The 16,689-nt window shown below is 44.0% G+C and overlaps 1 protein-coding gene across 1 annotated transcript in view; it reads left to right on the plus strand.

Moving 5' to 3' along the window:
* The window catches only part of mep1ba (meprin A subunit beta a), a 50,769-nt gene extending 42,736 nt beyond the window's left edge, over window positions 1-8,033 (plus strand). The window contains exons 13-15 of the mRNA XM_068031140.1: window positions 474-645; window positions 1,774-1,984; window positions 7,421-8,033. Coding sequence (XP_067887241.1) covers window positions 474-645; window positions 1,774-1,984; window positions 7,421-7,444 — 407 coding nt within the window. The 3' untranslated portion in view covers window positions 7,445-8,033. The remainder of the gene's footprint in view (window positions 1-473; window positions 646-1,773; window positions 1,985-7,420) is intronic.
* The last annotated feature ends 8,656 nt before the right edge of the window (window positions 8,034-16,689 follow it).

Raw genomic sequence — 16,689 nt, forward strand, 5'->3', positions numbered from 1 at the left:
TCCCATGAAAAATTAAAAAAAGATGGTACTAATCCTTATTTTTCAACAAGTTTACATAATTAATTAAATATGTAAACCATTTTCAACAAAGTATATTAATGTATTGCTATTTTGGTTATTGGATAAACATCACTATGCACAGCATGATGATAAAGTCATTCCTGACAGTGCTGAACGCTGCAGGATAAACAGTACAACAGAGTTTTGCGCATATATTGAAATGAAATTGTATCGGATCAGATGTGATCCAATTGAAATCGATCGTGTCAGTTGTCAGAACGCAGTTCTAGTGAAAGTCATTGACTTGAAACATTAACTCTGTTTCTCTGTCTACAGTTGCTGCCAGACCTGCTGAGTGTTTTCAGCATTTTCAGCTTTTATTTCAGATTTCCAGCGTCCGCGGTATTTTGCTTTTACATTCAGAACATAGTTGTCCGTTGAGATATGATGCATGTTGCACTTTGTCCTTTTAGATGTATCTCATCTTGTTGGCCCTCAACCTACACCATCAATACCCACCTCTACCCCCACCCCATCTGCCAGCATGACCACTGAACCAGCAACCAATACCTCAGGACCATGCGTTGGCGTTCAATGTAAAAATGATGGTGTCTGCATTGTTAAAGATAGCGAACCTGTATGCAGGTAATGTCTTTTGTTATGGTTGCAATATTAGACTGACTATTAAAAATTAGAAAGGTACCGTAACCTAGAAAGAACTTTTATTTATATAGCACCTTTCACAATGTCACATCACTTTACAGCCAGTGAACTGCTTTTGAATTGTAGTCCCCGTTATAATGTAGGAAACGTGGCAGCCAATTTGCAAGCTCCCACAAACAGCTTTGTGATAATGAGCAGATAATCTGCTTTTGTAAGGTTGGTTGTGAGGATAAATATTGTCCAGGAAACTGGGATAACTCCCTTGCTCTTCCTAGAATAGTGGCATGGGATCTTTTACGCCCACTTGAGAGGGCAGACGGGGCCTTCATTTACTGTCTCATTCAAAAGACGGCACCTCCAACAGTGCAGCACTCCCTCAGTACTGCACTGAAGGGCTGGACTTTCCTGGTGCCCTGTTGGTGGGCTTGGAGGCAAGGGGATGGGAAACCAGTGGGAATTTGTATCGGGGGAGGGCTCCCCAACGCAGATTCCCACCAGCGGGAAAGTTTCCCGGGGCAGGCTGCGGAGAGAGGCGGACCGTCAATTAACAGTGTAAAGGCCCCAACTAGGGGCAATTTCGCAGTGTGGCTGGTCTTTTGCCACTGGTGGAACAGCCCCCTTGGAGGCAGGCTGGGGTCCAACCTGAGCTGGAGGCTCCATGCCCCAAAGAGGGGCTGCGCTCATGAAAAGCCAGCGATTGCAGCTGAGGCCGATCCAGCAGAGGGCTTTCCCCTCCACTTTAATTCACCTACTGGTCGAGACCCCAGTTTTTTTTTCATGACTGATGTGTTAACCGGCGAGGTTCCTCCAGGTTGAGGCACCCTCGCGGTCTCTGAACTGCCTCAGCGGCGCCCACCTCCCCTTGTGGGGCTGCCCAAGCTCCAGACCCTCTGATTTGGCCTGCAGCATCAAGAGCCTGCCTGCTATCCTTGATGGCTTGTTTCTGTGCTGTAAAATTCCATGTAAGCCTCAAGAAAATTCCTTGTGTATATTTGTAAATACTGGATCTTAATTAGATATTATTCAATAAAACAAAGAAACTCCTTTCGTTCTCAGTACTGAGTGCATCATCCTATCACAGGATTCACCTGAAATATTACTCTTTTACAGGTGCCCAACAGGTGGGGATTGGTGGTATTCTGGCAAATACTGTGAGACTCACAGCAAACAGGAAGACACTGTTTTAATTGCAGCGGTCTCATCTGTAGCCGTGTTCCTTGTCATGCTGTTAATCACACTGATTAGTGTATACTGCCTGAGGCGAAAATACAAGACAAAGATGAGCAAGACTGAAAAAAATCAAGGAACTTGTTTAGCCGACGTGAGTGTTTGAAATCGATCCATTAAAGATTGATTTTCAGTAAATCAAATATTTAAATACAGTTAGAGCATACTTTGGCAATTGATGACAATATTTTTGCCCAATAGGGAGCTGTATTGTTTTTGCTTCAGCTGGCATATAAGCTAGCAATACAAAGACACATTGGGCACCTGCTGCTTACTATTGGGTGCAGAGGCATGAAACCCATAGGATAAATGGGGTGCCCACCATAGGTCAATGCCAGTGTTGAGCACAAGGTTGGTTAGGAACCTACACCCAAGTTTGTATTAGGCTCCCAATTTAACAAGCCCCCATTCTACCATCCCCCACTACACCTTTCCTCAATACTTAAGCATTCCTCCAGCCACAAAGCACCATTTGGAGGAGGCATTGAAGGGGAGGCCACTACTGATTTTTTGCAAAATAAAGTTCCGGGGCCCTCTATGCTCCTTGTCCAGTGCTCTCCCAGGACCCCTTTCCCTTTCCTTTCACATCAGACAACTGTCCAGCAGACAGCAGGCAGCCCATTGCTCTTCACATCGCCAGCATCGGATACTGCAACCATGACTTGTCGTAATAACCTAGGAACAGGAGGAAGCGATTCAGCCCTTCGAGCCTGTTCCACTGTTCAATTAGATCATGGCTGATCTGTATCTTAACTCCATTTAGTTCCATAATCCAGAATACCATTGCCTATCAAAAATCTATTAATCTCAGTATTGAGATTTTCAATTGACCCCCAGCCTCATCAGCTTTTTGGGAGAGAGTTCCAGATTTCCACCACCCTTTGTGTGAAGAAAGGTTTCCTGACATCACCCCTGAATGGCTTAAGACTAATTTTAATGTTACGCCTCCCCCCCACTCCCCATTGCTCTAGACTCACCTACCAGAGGAAATAGTTTCCTTCCACCTACCTATCAACTCTTTTAATCATCTTTAATAATTTTATCACATCATGAAAAGTGTGCTGGAGTACCACAAAATTATATCCATGGTTTGTCCAGTGAGGTCACCTGTCCATGTGTAATGCTGACTCTATAGCCTCAGCAATAGGATAATGTCAAAACTTGGGCCCTTTTATCTCTGGGTTCTGGTTCTGAACTCTGTTGACATTAGCCATTATCCGTTTACTGATATCTTGCACTACAGACAGCAAAGGCAACCCACCATGCACTCCTGTTCACTGAAAAGTGGAAGGTACCACACTGTCAGACTGTACTGTTCAGGTGAAAACCAGCAATCCAGTTTATTTAGTAAAATAGTCATTATATAGAAGCAAAGAAACAACAACTGCATTTATATAGCAACATTAACATGGAGAAAATGTTCCAATGCATTTCACAGAAACATAATCAAAAATGGATGCTAAGCCAAAGAAGATGCTGTTAGGAGGGTAACTAAGTTTGGTCAAAGAGATGATTTTTAAGGAGAGTCTTAATGGCTAGAAGGGCCCCAGAGGTATAGGGTATAACTACTGGGTAATACTTTGAATGAGATATTTCTGTCATTGTTTTGACATTGTAAACTCCTCCTTCCCATCCCCACCACAGAGTGCATTTTCTGACGAAGGCAGAAAGGGAGTGAGGACTCAGTATTACTGGAATCTTCCCCACATTCCACCCTAATCCCCATCCCCCCCACCACCCCTCCCCACCACTCCACCAGACAAACACTAACTTTCTTTTGCAGGCCCCAGGCAGGAAATTAACCTAACTGACGTGTGTTGGGAATACTTAAATCTTAACTTTAAGAATTTTAAACTTAAAACAAAGGCAATTACGTAGGTAAAAGGGGCAAACCGGCTAAGGTAAATTGTGTAAATAGACTAAAAGGTATGGTGGTAAATGAACAGTAGGAAAACTTCAAAGAAACAATTAAAAATGTTCAACAAAAATACATTTCTTTGAAAAATAATAACTTAGCAAGACAGACACATCCGTGACTCACTCAGGAAGTTAAGGATAGTATTAGATTAAAAGAAGAGGATTACAAAGTTGTAAAAAAGAGTAGCAAGTTTGAGGATTGGGAGTGTTTTAGAAACCAGCAAAGGGCCACCAAAAAGTTGATAAAAAAGGAAAAAACAGAATGAGAGTAAACTAGCCAGTAATAGAAAACAGATTCCAAGAGCTTTTATAAGTATATAAAAAGGAAGAGAGTAGCTAAAGTAAACGTTGGTCCCTTAGAAGCAGAGACAGGAGAAATTATTAAGGGGAATGAGAAAATGGCAGAGGCATTGAACAAATAATTTGTGTCTGTCTTCACAGTAGAAGACACAAGTTTCATATGGGAAATAGACAGTAGCCTAGGGGCTAACAAGAGTGAGGAAATTAAGGAAATTAATATCAGCAGACAAAAACTATTGGAGAAACTTAAGGGACTAAAATCCAATAAATTCCCAGGACCTGGTGGGCCTACATCCTAGGGTTCTAAAAGAGATAGCTGTAGAGATGGTAAATGTGCTAACTATGATTTTCCAAAATTCCTTAGATTTGGGAATGGTCCCATCAGATTGGAAGTTGCACTGCTTTTCAAGAAAGGAGAGAGAGAGAGAAAAGAGGCACCTACAGGCCAGTTAGCCTAACATCAGTCGTTGGGAAAATGCTGGAATCTATTATTAAGGAAGTTTCAACAATGCACTTAGAAAAACACAGCATGCAGGATTTGGCCAAGCCCTCGATGCCGGGCTCCGTGGCAGGGTGGAGGTCAAAGGATGGGACCGGCAGTGGTCCGCTACGGAGAGTGATGCCAGGAGGGCCCAACCCAATCCTCCAGGTGGCACCATTCTTCGGCGCGGTGACTGGCAGTCCAGCACTTCCAATTCCCCATCCGGGGAAAGCCAGCGTGACACTGGTGGGGAAAGGGGAGGAGTTAATATTTTCAGTGCGGGGTGGGGGATGGGGTCAAATAAACATAATGGATGTAGGGAATGGTGGAAAAGGGTAAACTTTAAACTTTGTGCAGACTGGGCAGGGGGAAGGTCAGATTTAAAAAGTAAGTGTTTTTGGGGGGGGTGAGGAAGGACAAACAGTGAATGTAATTGTTATTGGGGGATGAGAAAGGGGCATTAGAAATTTATTTAATAAATTTTGGTGGGGGGGTGTATCTTTAAAATTCAAATTAACCGGGAGGACTGGCTGCCCTTTAAAAATGGCACCACATCTGCATACAGGCAGCTGACGCCATTGCCGGGGATGGACAACCCGCCTCCTCTATGAGATTGGGGGGTGGGTGGGCCAATCAGCTGTCATGCGTGAGATCACAGTGGCTCTCTGGCATGCGGGCTGCCATTTTTTGAGCTTGCTGCCACAATCGGCTCTTAGAATCCAGCCCAGTATGATTAGAACAAATCAACATGGGGTTACTAAAGGGAAATCCTATTTGACAAATTTATTAGAGTTTTTTGAGGACATAACTAGTAGGGTAGATAAAGGGGAACCAGTAGATGTCGCATACCCGGATTTCTAAAAGGCATTCGATAAGGTGCCACACAAAAAGTTAATAGGCAAGATAAAGCCTCATGGAGATGTGGGTAATATATTAGCATGGATAGATGATTGATTAACAGACAGGAAGCAAAGAGTGGGCATGAACAGGGCATTTTCAAGTTGGCAGGCAGTGAGTAGTGGAGTGTCGCAAGGATCAGTGCTGAGGCCTCAGCTATTTACAATCTATATTAATGACTTAGAAGAAGAGACAGAGAAATGTATCTAAGTTTTCTGATGATACAAAGGTAGATGGAAAGGTAAGCTGTGGGGAGGACACAAAGAGGCTGCAAAGAGATATAGACAGGTTAAGTGAGTGGGCAACAAGATGGCAGGTGGAGTATAAAGTAGGGAAGTGTGAAGTTGTTCACTTTGGTCATAAGAATAGAAAAGCAGAATATTTTTTAAATGGTGTGAAACTTGTATGTGTCGATGCTCAAAGAGACTTAGGTGTGCTTGTACAAGGAATGCAGACAGTTAACATGCAGGTACAGCAAGCAATTAGGAAGGAAAATGGCATGTTGGCATTTATTGCAAAGGGATCGGAGTACAGGAATATGGAAGTATTGCTACAATTATACAGGGTTTTGGTGAGACCACATCTGGAATACTGTGTGCAGTTTTGGTCTCCACATTTAAGAAAGGATATATGGGGCGGCACAGTGGTGCAGTGGTTAGCACCGCAGCCTCACAGCTCCAGCGACCCGGGTTCAATTCTGGGTACTGCCTGTGTGGAGTTTGCAAGTTCTCCCTGTGACTGCATGGGTTTCCACCGGGTGCTCCGGTTTCCTGCCAAAGACTTGCAGGTTGATAGGTAAATTGGCCATTATAAATTGCCCCTAGTATAGGTAGGTGGTAGGGGAATTGAGGGATGGTGGGGATGTGGTAGGAATATGGGATTAATGTAGGATTAGTATAAATGGGTGGTTGATGGTCGGCACAGACTCGGTGGGCCGAAGGGCCTGTTTCAGTGCTGTATTTCTAAATAAATAAAATAGATATACTCGCATTGGAGGCAGTCCCTGGGATGAGGGGGTTGTCCTATGATGAGAGGCTAAGTATATTGGGCCAGTATTCTCTGGAGTTTTAGAAGAATGAGAGGTGATCTCATTGAAACATACAAGATTCTGAAGGGGCTGGATAGGGTAGACACTGAGATTATTTCCACTGGTCAGGGAATCTAAAACACGGGGACACAGTCTCAGGATAAAGGGCCGATCATTCAGGACTGAGATGAGGAGAAATTACTTCACTCAAAGGGTTGTGAATCTTTGGAATTCTCTACCCCAGAGGGTTGTGGATGCTCCATCATTGAATACATTTAAGGCTGGGATAGATAGATTATTGGTCTCTCAGAGAATCAAGGAATATGGCGAGCGGGCAGGAAGGTGGAATTGAAACCTAAGATCAGCCATGATCGTATTGAATGACAGAGCAGGCTCAATGGGCCACGTTGTCTATTGCTGCTCCTATTTCTTGTGTTTTTGTGCTCATGTGTACATTTCCACAGCCTTCAGCAGCCCCCCCATGGCTTACTCACATTGCCACTGGATGAGTGAAGTTAGGCAGTTGACAAGCTATTTGACTATGGTGGCATCACAACCACGCCAGATTCTGCCCTGGCTCAGTGCCCACAACTGCAGTTTCCAGAGTGGTCACTGGATGGCAAACAGGAGTGGGTTAGCCAGCTTGTGTTTTTATTCCCCCCTCCTGAGTCCAGGGTGCGCATTCCAACAATTGCATCCTGTTCGAAGTCAACTAATGTCAGATAACTCAGCCCATTTGGGGGGAACCATACCCTCCTGTTCTGTATAGTTAAGCTGTCCCCTGGGCACTGCATTTGCCAACTGGCCTACTAAAGAAGTTGTTTATATAAATTAATGACATTTTTCCAATAGGTCTACTCGCCAACACATTATTTCTCATTGTAAACCATTATAAACCTTTATAACAGGCTTTACAGCAGGCCCGGATGTGAAATAGCTGGACAGACGTCTCAAGGCATGGAAAAGACAGAGGAAGATTCAAGCAGTGGTGTCCCAAAATAAATCATAATCAATTCGTGAACGGCGATTTTGCTTTAAGAATATTTGCTTGTAAATTGTAACTTGATGGTTTTAAAACAAAACCAAATATTGAACAATGCAACAAAATGCCAAACATGAATTGCAAAAATAATGTAACAATTAACGAAGCTTGGATGACAGTTGCACACATTAAAATACCAACACATTTCACACCAGAGCTCCGGGTGTTTCACTAATTACATTATGGTGTCTTATAATATATTATCAAAGGGCATAATTCAAGATTTAAGAATGTGCTGTACGTCAATGTTGCAATGACCTTAACAGTGATTCTCAACTCACGATGAATTTTGAGTCAGAATGCAGCTACTGTCAGAAATACTGTCATTGTCTGTAAACTGCATTTGAGAAGTCTTCTAAATGTACGATTAATTTTGTTTTCATTCATTGCATGGGATGTGGACATCGCTGGCAAGGTCAGCATTTGTTGCCCATCCCTAATTGCCCTGATATGAACCAATTTCATAGAAACTTAATTATATGAGCATTCCCAAAAAAATTAAGTCTTGCATTCACCTTTTTATTTAAACTGGAAACAGTTAGCGTAACGCCGTGCCCAGGGTTGAAGCACTCACACACAGCATTACAAAGTAAGAGGCCACAGGTCAGAATTACCAGCCCACCCACTCCCCCCCCCCCCCACCCCCCCAAATTTCACATGGCTTACTCACGTCGCCACTGGATGAGTGAAGTTAGGCAGCTGACAAGCTATTTGACTATGGTGGCATCACAATCACGCCAGATTCTGCCCTGGCTCAGTGCCCACAACTGCAGTTTCCAGTGTGGTCGCTGGATGGCAAACAGGAGTGGGTTAGCCAGCTTGTGTTTTTTTCCCCCCTCCTGAGTCCAGGGTGCGCATTCCAACAATTGCATCCTGTTCGAAGTCAACTAATATCAGTTAACTCAGCACATTTAGGGGGAACCATACCCTCCTGTTCTGCATAGTTAAAGTAACTATGTGTAGGAGTGGAAGATATTGGTATGGTTCTTAATGAATACTTTGCTTCTGTCTTCACAAAAATAGGGGGACGATGCAGATATTAACACCCCACCCACTACCCTGCACCCCCCCCGCCGCCAAAAATACTCAGTCATTAACATGTACTGCGTCAAGCAGCGAGGCAGTAGTCACAGAATCTTCATGCACAATGAAGTGACAATCAGATGGTAAATTCTGGCCAGGTTATTCATTTGTGCATCTTTTAAACATTTTTGGTTGAAGGACTCCCTATTCAAATGGACTAGTAATGGCAGACCCCCCCCCCCCCCCCATCTAAATTAAAATGTATAAGTCTAATAGAATCATATAAAGTTTAAGGCACAGAAGGAGGCCACTTGGCCCATCATGTCTGTGCAGGCCGAAAAACGATCCACCGATTCTAATCCCACCTTCCAGAATTTGGTCCATAGCCCTGCAGATTACGGCACTTGAGGTGCATATCCAGACTCCTTTTGAATGAGTTGAGGGTTTCTGCCTCAACTACCCCATGAATGTCAAGGAGCCTACAGGGTAAGATAAGGCAGAAAAGGAAAGCTTATGTCCGACACCGAGAACTCAATACTACAGAAAACCAAGAGGAGTATAAAAAGTGGAGGGGTGAAATCAAAAAGGAAATTAGGAAAGCAAAGAGAGGAATATTGGCAAGCAAAATCAAGGTGATCCCAAAGATGTTTTATCAATACATTAAGAGTAAGAGGATAACTAAGGAGAGCGTAGGGCCCATAAAAGACCAAAAAGATAACCTATGTGTACGAGTGGAAGATGTTGGTATGGTTCTTAATGAATACTTTGCTTCTGTCTTCACAAAAGAGGGGGACAATGCAGATATTGTAGTTAAGGAAGTATTGTGTGAAGTATTGGATGTGATAAACATAGGGAGAGAGGAAGTATTAATGGGATTAGCATCCTTGAAAGTTGATAAATCACCAGGGCCAAATGAAATGTACCCAGGCTGTTAAAAGAAGCAAGAGAGGAAATAGCAGAAGGTCTGACCATCATTTTCCAGTCCTCACTGGATACAGGTGTGGTGCCAGAGGATTGGAGAATTGCTTATGCTGTACCTCTTTAAAAAGGAAGCGAAGGATAGACCAAATAATTACAGGCCAGTCAATCTAACCTCAGTAGTGGGAAAATTATTGGAATCTATTCTGAGAGACAGGATAAACTTAGAAAGCACAAGTTAATTAAGGATAGCCAGCATGGATTTGTTAAGGGAAGATCTTGTTTAACCAACTTGATCGAATGTTTTGAAGAAGTAACAAGGAAGATAGATGAGGGTAGTGCAGTTGATGTGGTCTACATGGATTTTAGCAAGGCTTTTGACAAGGTGCCACATGGCAGACTGGTTAAAAAAATAAAATCCCATGGGATCCAGGGAAATGCAGCAAGGTGGATACAAAATTGGCTCAGTGGCAGGAAACAAAGGGTAATTGTTGATGGGTGTTTTAGCGACTGGAAAGCTGTTTCCAATGGCGTTCCGCAGGGCTCAATACTGGGTCCCCTGCTGCTTGTGGTATATATTAACGATTTGGACGTAAATGTAGGGGGCATGATCAAGAAGTTTGCAGATGACACAAAGATTGGCCGTGTGGTAGACAGCGAGGAGGATAGCTGTAGGCTGCAGGAGGATATTGATTGTCTGGTCAGATGGGCAGAAAAGTGGCAAATGGAATTCAACCCAGAGAAGTGTGAGGTGATACATTTGGGGAGGTCAAACAAGGCAAAGGAATACACGATTAATGAAAAAATACTGAGAAGTGTAGAGGAAGTAAGATACCTTGGAGTGAATGTCCACAGATCCCTGAAGGTAGCAGGACAGGTCGATAAGGTGGTTAAGAAGGCATATGGAATCCTTTCCTTTATTAGCCGAGGTATAGAATAAAAGAGCAGGGAGGTTATGGTGGAACTGTATAACTCATTGATTAGGCCACAACTCGAGTACTGTGTGCAGTTCTGGTCACCTCATTACAGAAAGGATGTAATTGCACTACAGAGGATACAGAGGAGATTTACGAGGATGTTGCCAGGACTGGAAAAATGCAGCTATGAGGAAAGATTGGATAGGCTGGTGTTGTTCTCCTTGGAACAGAGAAGGCTGAGGGGAGATGATTGAAATGTACAAAATTTTGAGGGGCCTGGATAGAGTGGAGGTGAAGGGTCTATTCACCTTAGCAGAGAGGTCATTGATAAGGGGGCATGGAATTAAAGTGATTGGTAGAAAAATTAGAGGGGAGATGAGGAAAAACTTTTTCACCCAGAGGGTGGTGATGGTCTGGAACTCACTGTCTGAAAGGGTAGTTGAGGCAGAAACTCTCAACTCATTCAAAAGGAGTCTGGATATGCACCTCAAGTGCCGTAATCTGCAGGGCTACGGACCAAATGCTGGAAGGTGGGATTAGAATAGGTGGATCGTTCTTCGGCCTGCACAGACATGATGGGTCAAGTGGCTTCTTTCTGTGCCTTAAAATTTCTATGATTCACAAAAAGTTAGTATGCAGGCACAGCACGTGATCCTGAAGGCAAATGGAATGTTGTCATTTATTTCAAGGGGAATGGAATATAAAAATAGGGAAGTTTTGGTACAGCTGTACAGGGTGTTAGCAAGACCACATCTGGAGTACTGCATACAATTTTGGTCTCCTTACTTAAGAAAGGATATAATTGCAGTAGGAACAGTTCAGAGAAGGTTCACACGACTGACTCCTGGGATGAGAGGGTTATCTTATGAGGAAAGGTTGGACAGGTTGGATCTGTATCCATTGGAGTTTAGAAGAATGAGAGGTGATCTTATTGAAACATATCAGATCCTCAGGGGACTTGATAGGGTGGATACTGAGATGATGTTTCCCCTTGTGGGAGAGACTAGAACAAGGGGACACAGTTTTAAAATAAGGGGTCTCCCATTTAAGATGGAGATGAGGAGAAATTTATTTCTCTCAGAGGGTCGTTAGTCTCTGGAATTTTCTTTCCCAGAGAGCATTGGAGGCTGGGTCATTGAATATTTTTAAGGCTGAGTTAGATAGATTCTTGATTGAGGGAGTCAAAGTGTATAGAGAATAGTCAGGAAAGTAGAGTTGAGGCCACAATCAGATCAACCATGATTTTTATCTAACGGTGGAGCAGGCTCAAGGGGCCAAATGGCCTACTCCTGCTCTTAATTTGTATGTTCACATGATCATATGAACTTGTTTTCCTCTACTTTATCAATACTACTTTAGAAAGGGTCTAAGGCCTTGGAGAAGGTGTGGACGAGATTTACTAGAATGATATCAGGCCTGAGGAGTTTCTATTACGTGGAGAGACTGGAGAAGATGAGAATGTTCTCCTTAGAGCAGGGAATCTGAAGAGAAGATTTAATAGAGATGTTCAGAATTACGAGAGGTTTTGATAGAGTAAGTAGGGAAAATTTTCCACTGGCAGAAGAGTCAGTCACCAGAGGACACAGATTTACGATAATTGGCAGAAAAACCTGAGGGGAGAAGAGGAGAATTATTTTTACACAGCGGGTTGCTATGATTTGGTAAGCACTGCCTAAAAGGATGGTGCAAGCAGATTCAATAGGGACTTTCAAAAGGGAATTGGATAAATACTTAAAAAGGAATAAAGTTTTAAGGCTATGAGGAGGGGAGTGAGACTATTAACTCCGCCAAAGAGCCAGCACAGCCCAGGTGTGATGGGCCAAATGGCCTCCTTTTGTACTGTATCATTTTATGATTCCTTGAAGTAAAGTCATTCTTTCAAAGAACCAGCACAGGCATAATGGGTTGAAGGGCCTCATTCTGCACTGTATGATTCTACAGAGCATGGGACGGAGTTCAAGGGCTGGATGGGGTGGGAAACAGAGTTCGGGACTGTTCCTGGGTTCTGAATCTGCCCGTGGTGTGGGAAAGCAGTCACTCATTGGGGTTTTCATGGGAGGTGCCCCCTTGATTGGCCCGGAGACAGATTCTCTGTCCAATTAAGGATGGTGGGCGGGCTCTCGAAGCTGGAGGATCAATCAGAGGTCTTCCAGCTTGATAGGAGCAGCAGGCTGTAATGGAAGGTAAATAGGAGAGGGTGCTTCAAGATGGATGGCTCTTTGTCCCAACCTTTTTAAAATAAGGTTGCTGTTGTTGCTGTTACAATTTCAGGTCTTTTTCTCTGCAACGCCAGTATTTATTGCCCATCCCTCATTGCCCTTGAGAAGGTGGTGGTGAGCTGCCTTCTTGAACCGCTACAGTCCTTGTGGTGCGGGTACACCTGTCGAAGAAACTGTAGTAAAATAATCAGACTTGGCACGGGGAGTACTCGCAACCGACTTTTATTAACTTGTGCACAAGGAGAACAAACACAGTGGAGCTCACATTGAGACTCAGTGCGATGTTCTGAAGAATTTCAGTAAAACAATGGCAATTATACTATTCTGCAACCAATAATCTTACAACAATAGTTCAATCCTTAATTTGCATTCTAAAGCACCAATAATATTACAATTCAGATTTTGCTCTAAACGAATAAGATACAGTAATTTTCAATCCTTCGTTTACATATCTATCTCACCATTGGCCTTGCAGCTGGTACAGCGCAATAACAGAAAGAGACATTATGCTTCAACAACACTCTTCTTATCTCATCACCCAGACATGACACATTCCTAAGGAACAGTTAGTGTGAGAAATATACTGACCAGGCAAACCCACACCCCTTGTCCGAGGGTGGCTCACCTCAGGTTCCACACACCCACAGTGCTGTTAGGGAGAGAATTCCAGGATTTTGATCCAGCCACTGTGAAGGAACGGCGATATAGTTCCAAGTCAGGATGGTGTGTGACTAGGAGGGGAATTTGCAGGGGGTGGTGTTCCCATGTTCAAAATCATTAGTAGTAAAGAGTAAATGGGGAGAAACTGTTTCCACTGGCAGAAGGATCAATAACTAAATGACAGAAATGTAAAAATCTGAGGAGAATTCTTTTTACACAGCGAGTTGTTGTGATCTGGAATACGCTGCCTGAAAGAGGGGAGGAGGCATTTATACAATGTCTTTAACACAGCAGAACATCCTATGATATTTCAGAGGCTTCATCAGACAAAAATGGATGCTGAGCTAAGAAACAGAGGTTAGAAGCACTGAGCAGAAGCTTGATCATAAGCTGCTAGGGATGTTTTACAGGAAAGGAAGAACGTGGAAACACAAGAGTCAACTTTGCGTTCCAGCCCAGACAGCATTATCCATGATGACAAAATACAGAAAATCGTGAATGTAAAACAAGAAATATTTGCTCATGCACAATTTTGAATAGATTCCGAGGCAGTATAAACTGTCCCTTAATCCCTTCATCTCTGCAATAACAGAATCACAGAATAATACAGTGCAGAAGAGGCCCTTCAGCCCATCGAGTCTGTACCAATGCATTAAAGACACCTGACCTGTCTACCTAATCCCATTTGCCAGCACTTGGCCCATATCCTTGAATGTTATGATGTGCCAAGTGCTCATCCAGGTACTTTTTAAAGGATGTGAGGCATCCTGCCTCTACCACCCTCCCAGGCAGGGCATTCCAGACCGTCACCACCCTCTGGGTAAAAAAGTTCTTCCTCAAATCCCCCTTAAACCTCCCACCCCTCACCTTAAACTTGTGACCCCTCGTAACTGACCCTTCAACTAAGGGGAACAGCTGCTCCCTATCCACCCTCTCCATGCCCCTCATAATCTTGTACACCTCAATCAGGTCATCCCTCAGTCTTCTCTGCTCCAGCGAAAACAACCCAAGCCTATCCAACCTCTCTTCATAGCTTAAATGTCCAATCCCAGGCATCATCCTGGTGAATCCCCTCTGCACCCCTTCCAATGCAATCACATCCTTCCTATAATGTGGTGACCAGAATTGCACACAGTATTCCAGCTGTGGCCTTACCAAAGTTCTGTACAACTCCAACATGACCTCCCTGCTTTTATAATCTATGCCTCGACTGATCAAGGCAAGTGTCCCATATGCCTTTTTCACCACTCTATTAACCTGCCCTTCTGCCTTCAGAGATCTATGGACAAACACGCCAAGGTCCCTTTGTTCCTCGGAACTTCCCAGTTTCAGGCCATTCATTGAATACTTCCGTGTCACATTACTCCTTCCAAAGTGTATCACTTCTCACTTTTCAGCGTTAAATTCCATCTGCCACTTTTCTGCCCATTTGACCATCCCGTCTATATCTTCCTGTAACCTAAGACACCTAACCCCTTCCCTTTACCACAGTACAGTGTTGTATCTCTCCCTGTGCTCGTCCAGTCTTGACCCATTGCTGTCCTCAGATACTGCAGCTCCGATCCCAGACTCATTTATCTCACAATTGGAATTACCTGGACCCTCATTTACACTGGCCATTTCCTTCCATTACCTCACAGGTTGTATCTTGAGCTGCAGTCCGTCCTCTTATTTCTCACACTTAACTCCCGGGAGAGCAGCGGGGAGGAGTGGACCTGCGGGAAGAACACGGAATGAGGAGCAGATAAATACAGCCCGAGGATCACGGCCTAGTACACTTACCTTCCGGGAGAGCAGCAGAGAGGAGTCCAGGTGCGCCAGAGTTTGAAAACAAAGTGAACAGTGATGTCACAGGAAAAATGCAAGGTGATTGCTTGGTGAGTAACTGCTGTTAGGGAATAACTCTAAATAGCTGGGTTCGTACACCAGTGTTAGGGTGCATGTGTAAATAGCTTAATAATAAGGAACAAGTGAGTAACATTTTTTTGAGTAAGGTTTATTTTAACGAGTGAACTGTATTGACTTTTAGTAGGATTTATCAGTAGCGTCAAAAGTAAAGGTAAGGACTTTAGATTGTAGTGGGTAGTGTTTGGAGTAGAACAAGACCCCTAGCGTAATTAGTATTTTGCAATTAAAGGGAGTAACTAAGTAATCTAAAGGTAAGTCATGGCAGGAGAGCTTGCACCCGTGATATGCTCCTCCTGCGCTATGTGGGAAATCAGGGACGCTTCCAGTGTGTATCCAGGAAGTGTATCCATCTGCAGCTACTGGCTACCTGCATTATGGAACTGGAACTGCAGGTGGATTCACTGTGGAGCATCCGCGATGCTGAAATCATCGTGGATAGCACATTTAGTGAGGTGGTCACACTGCAGGCAGATGCTTCAAAGGCAAAAAGGGAATGGGTGACCACCAGGCTGAGTAGAGGAAGGCAGGTAGTGCAGGAATCCCCTGTAGCCATCCCCCTCTCTAACAGATATACCGCTTTGGATATCGTTGGGGGAGATGGCTCAGGGGAAAGCAGCAAGAGCCAAGTTCATGGCACCATGGGTGGCTCTGCTGCACAGGAAGAGAGGAAGAAGAGTGGCTGGGCTATAGTGATAGGGGAATCAATCGTAAGGGGAACAGACAGGCATTTCAGCGGCCACAAAAGAGACTCCAGGATGGTATGTTGCCTCTCTGGTGCTAGGGTCAAGGATGTCTCTCAGCAGTTGCAGGGCATACTGAGGGTGGAGGGCAAACAGCCAGTTGTTGTGGTACGTATCAGTACCAACGACATAGGTAAAAACAGGGATGAGGTTCTACAAGCTGAATATAGGGAGTTAGGACGTAAATTAAAAAGTAGGACCTCAAAGGTAGTAATCTCAGGATTACTACCAGTGCCACGTGCTAGTGAGAGCAGAAATAGCAGGATATGTCAGATGAATATATAGCTGTAGGGGGGAGGGATTCAGATTCCTGGGACATTGGGGACCGGTTCTGGGGAAGGTGGGACCAGTAGAAGCTGGACGAGTTGCATCTGGGCAGGACCAGGACTAATTTCCTTGTGGGGGGGGGGGGGGGGGGGGGAGGGGCGTTGTTTGCTAGTGCTGTCAGGGAGGGTTTAAACTAGAATAGCAGGGGGATGGGAATCTGAGCAGCGAGACAGAGGAGGGGGAAACAAGGATAGAAATGAAAGACAGAAAGGAACGAAGCAAAGGCAGAGAAAGCAAGGGAAATAAACAAATGGGGCCATAGTGCAAAATAAAGGTAAGATGAATAACAATGTTAAAAAATACAAGTCTAAAGGCATTGTGTCTTAATGCGCGGGGCATTCGCAATAAGGTAGATAAATTAACAGTGCAAATAGATATAAAAGGTTATGGTATAGTTGCGGTTACGGAGACATGGCTGCAGGG

The sequence above is a fragment of the Heterodontus francisci genome, chromosome 5 (genome assembly GCF_036365525.1).
Source record: "Heterodontus francisci isolate sHetFra1 chromosome 5, sHetFra1.hap1, whole genome shotgun sequence".
In the NCBI taxonomy this organism is placed as follows: domain Eukaryota; kingdom Metazoa; phylum Chordata; class Chondrichthyes; order Heterodontiformes; family Heterodontidae; genus Heterodontus; species Heterodontus francisci.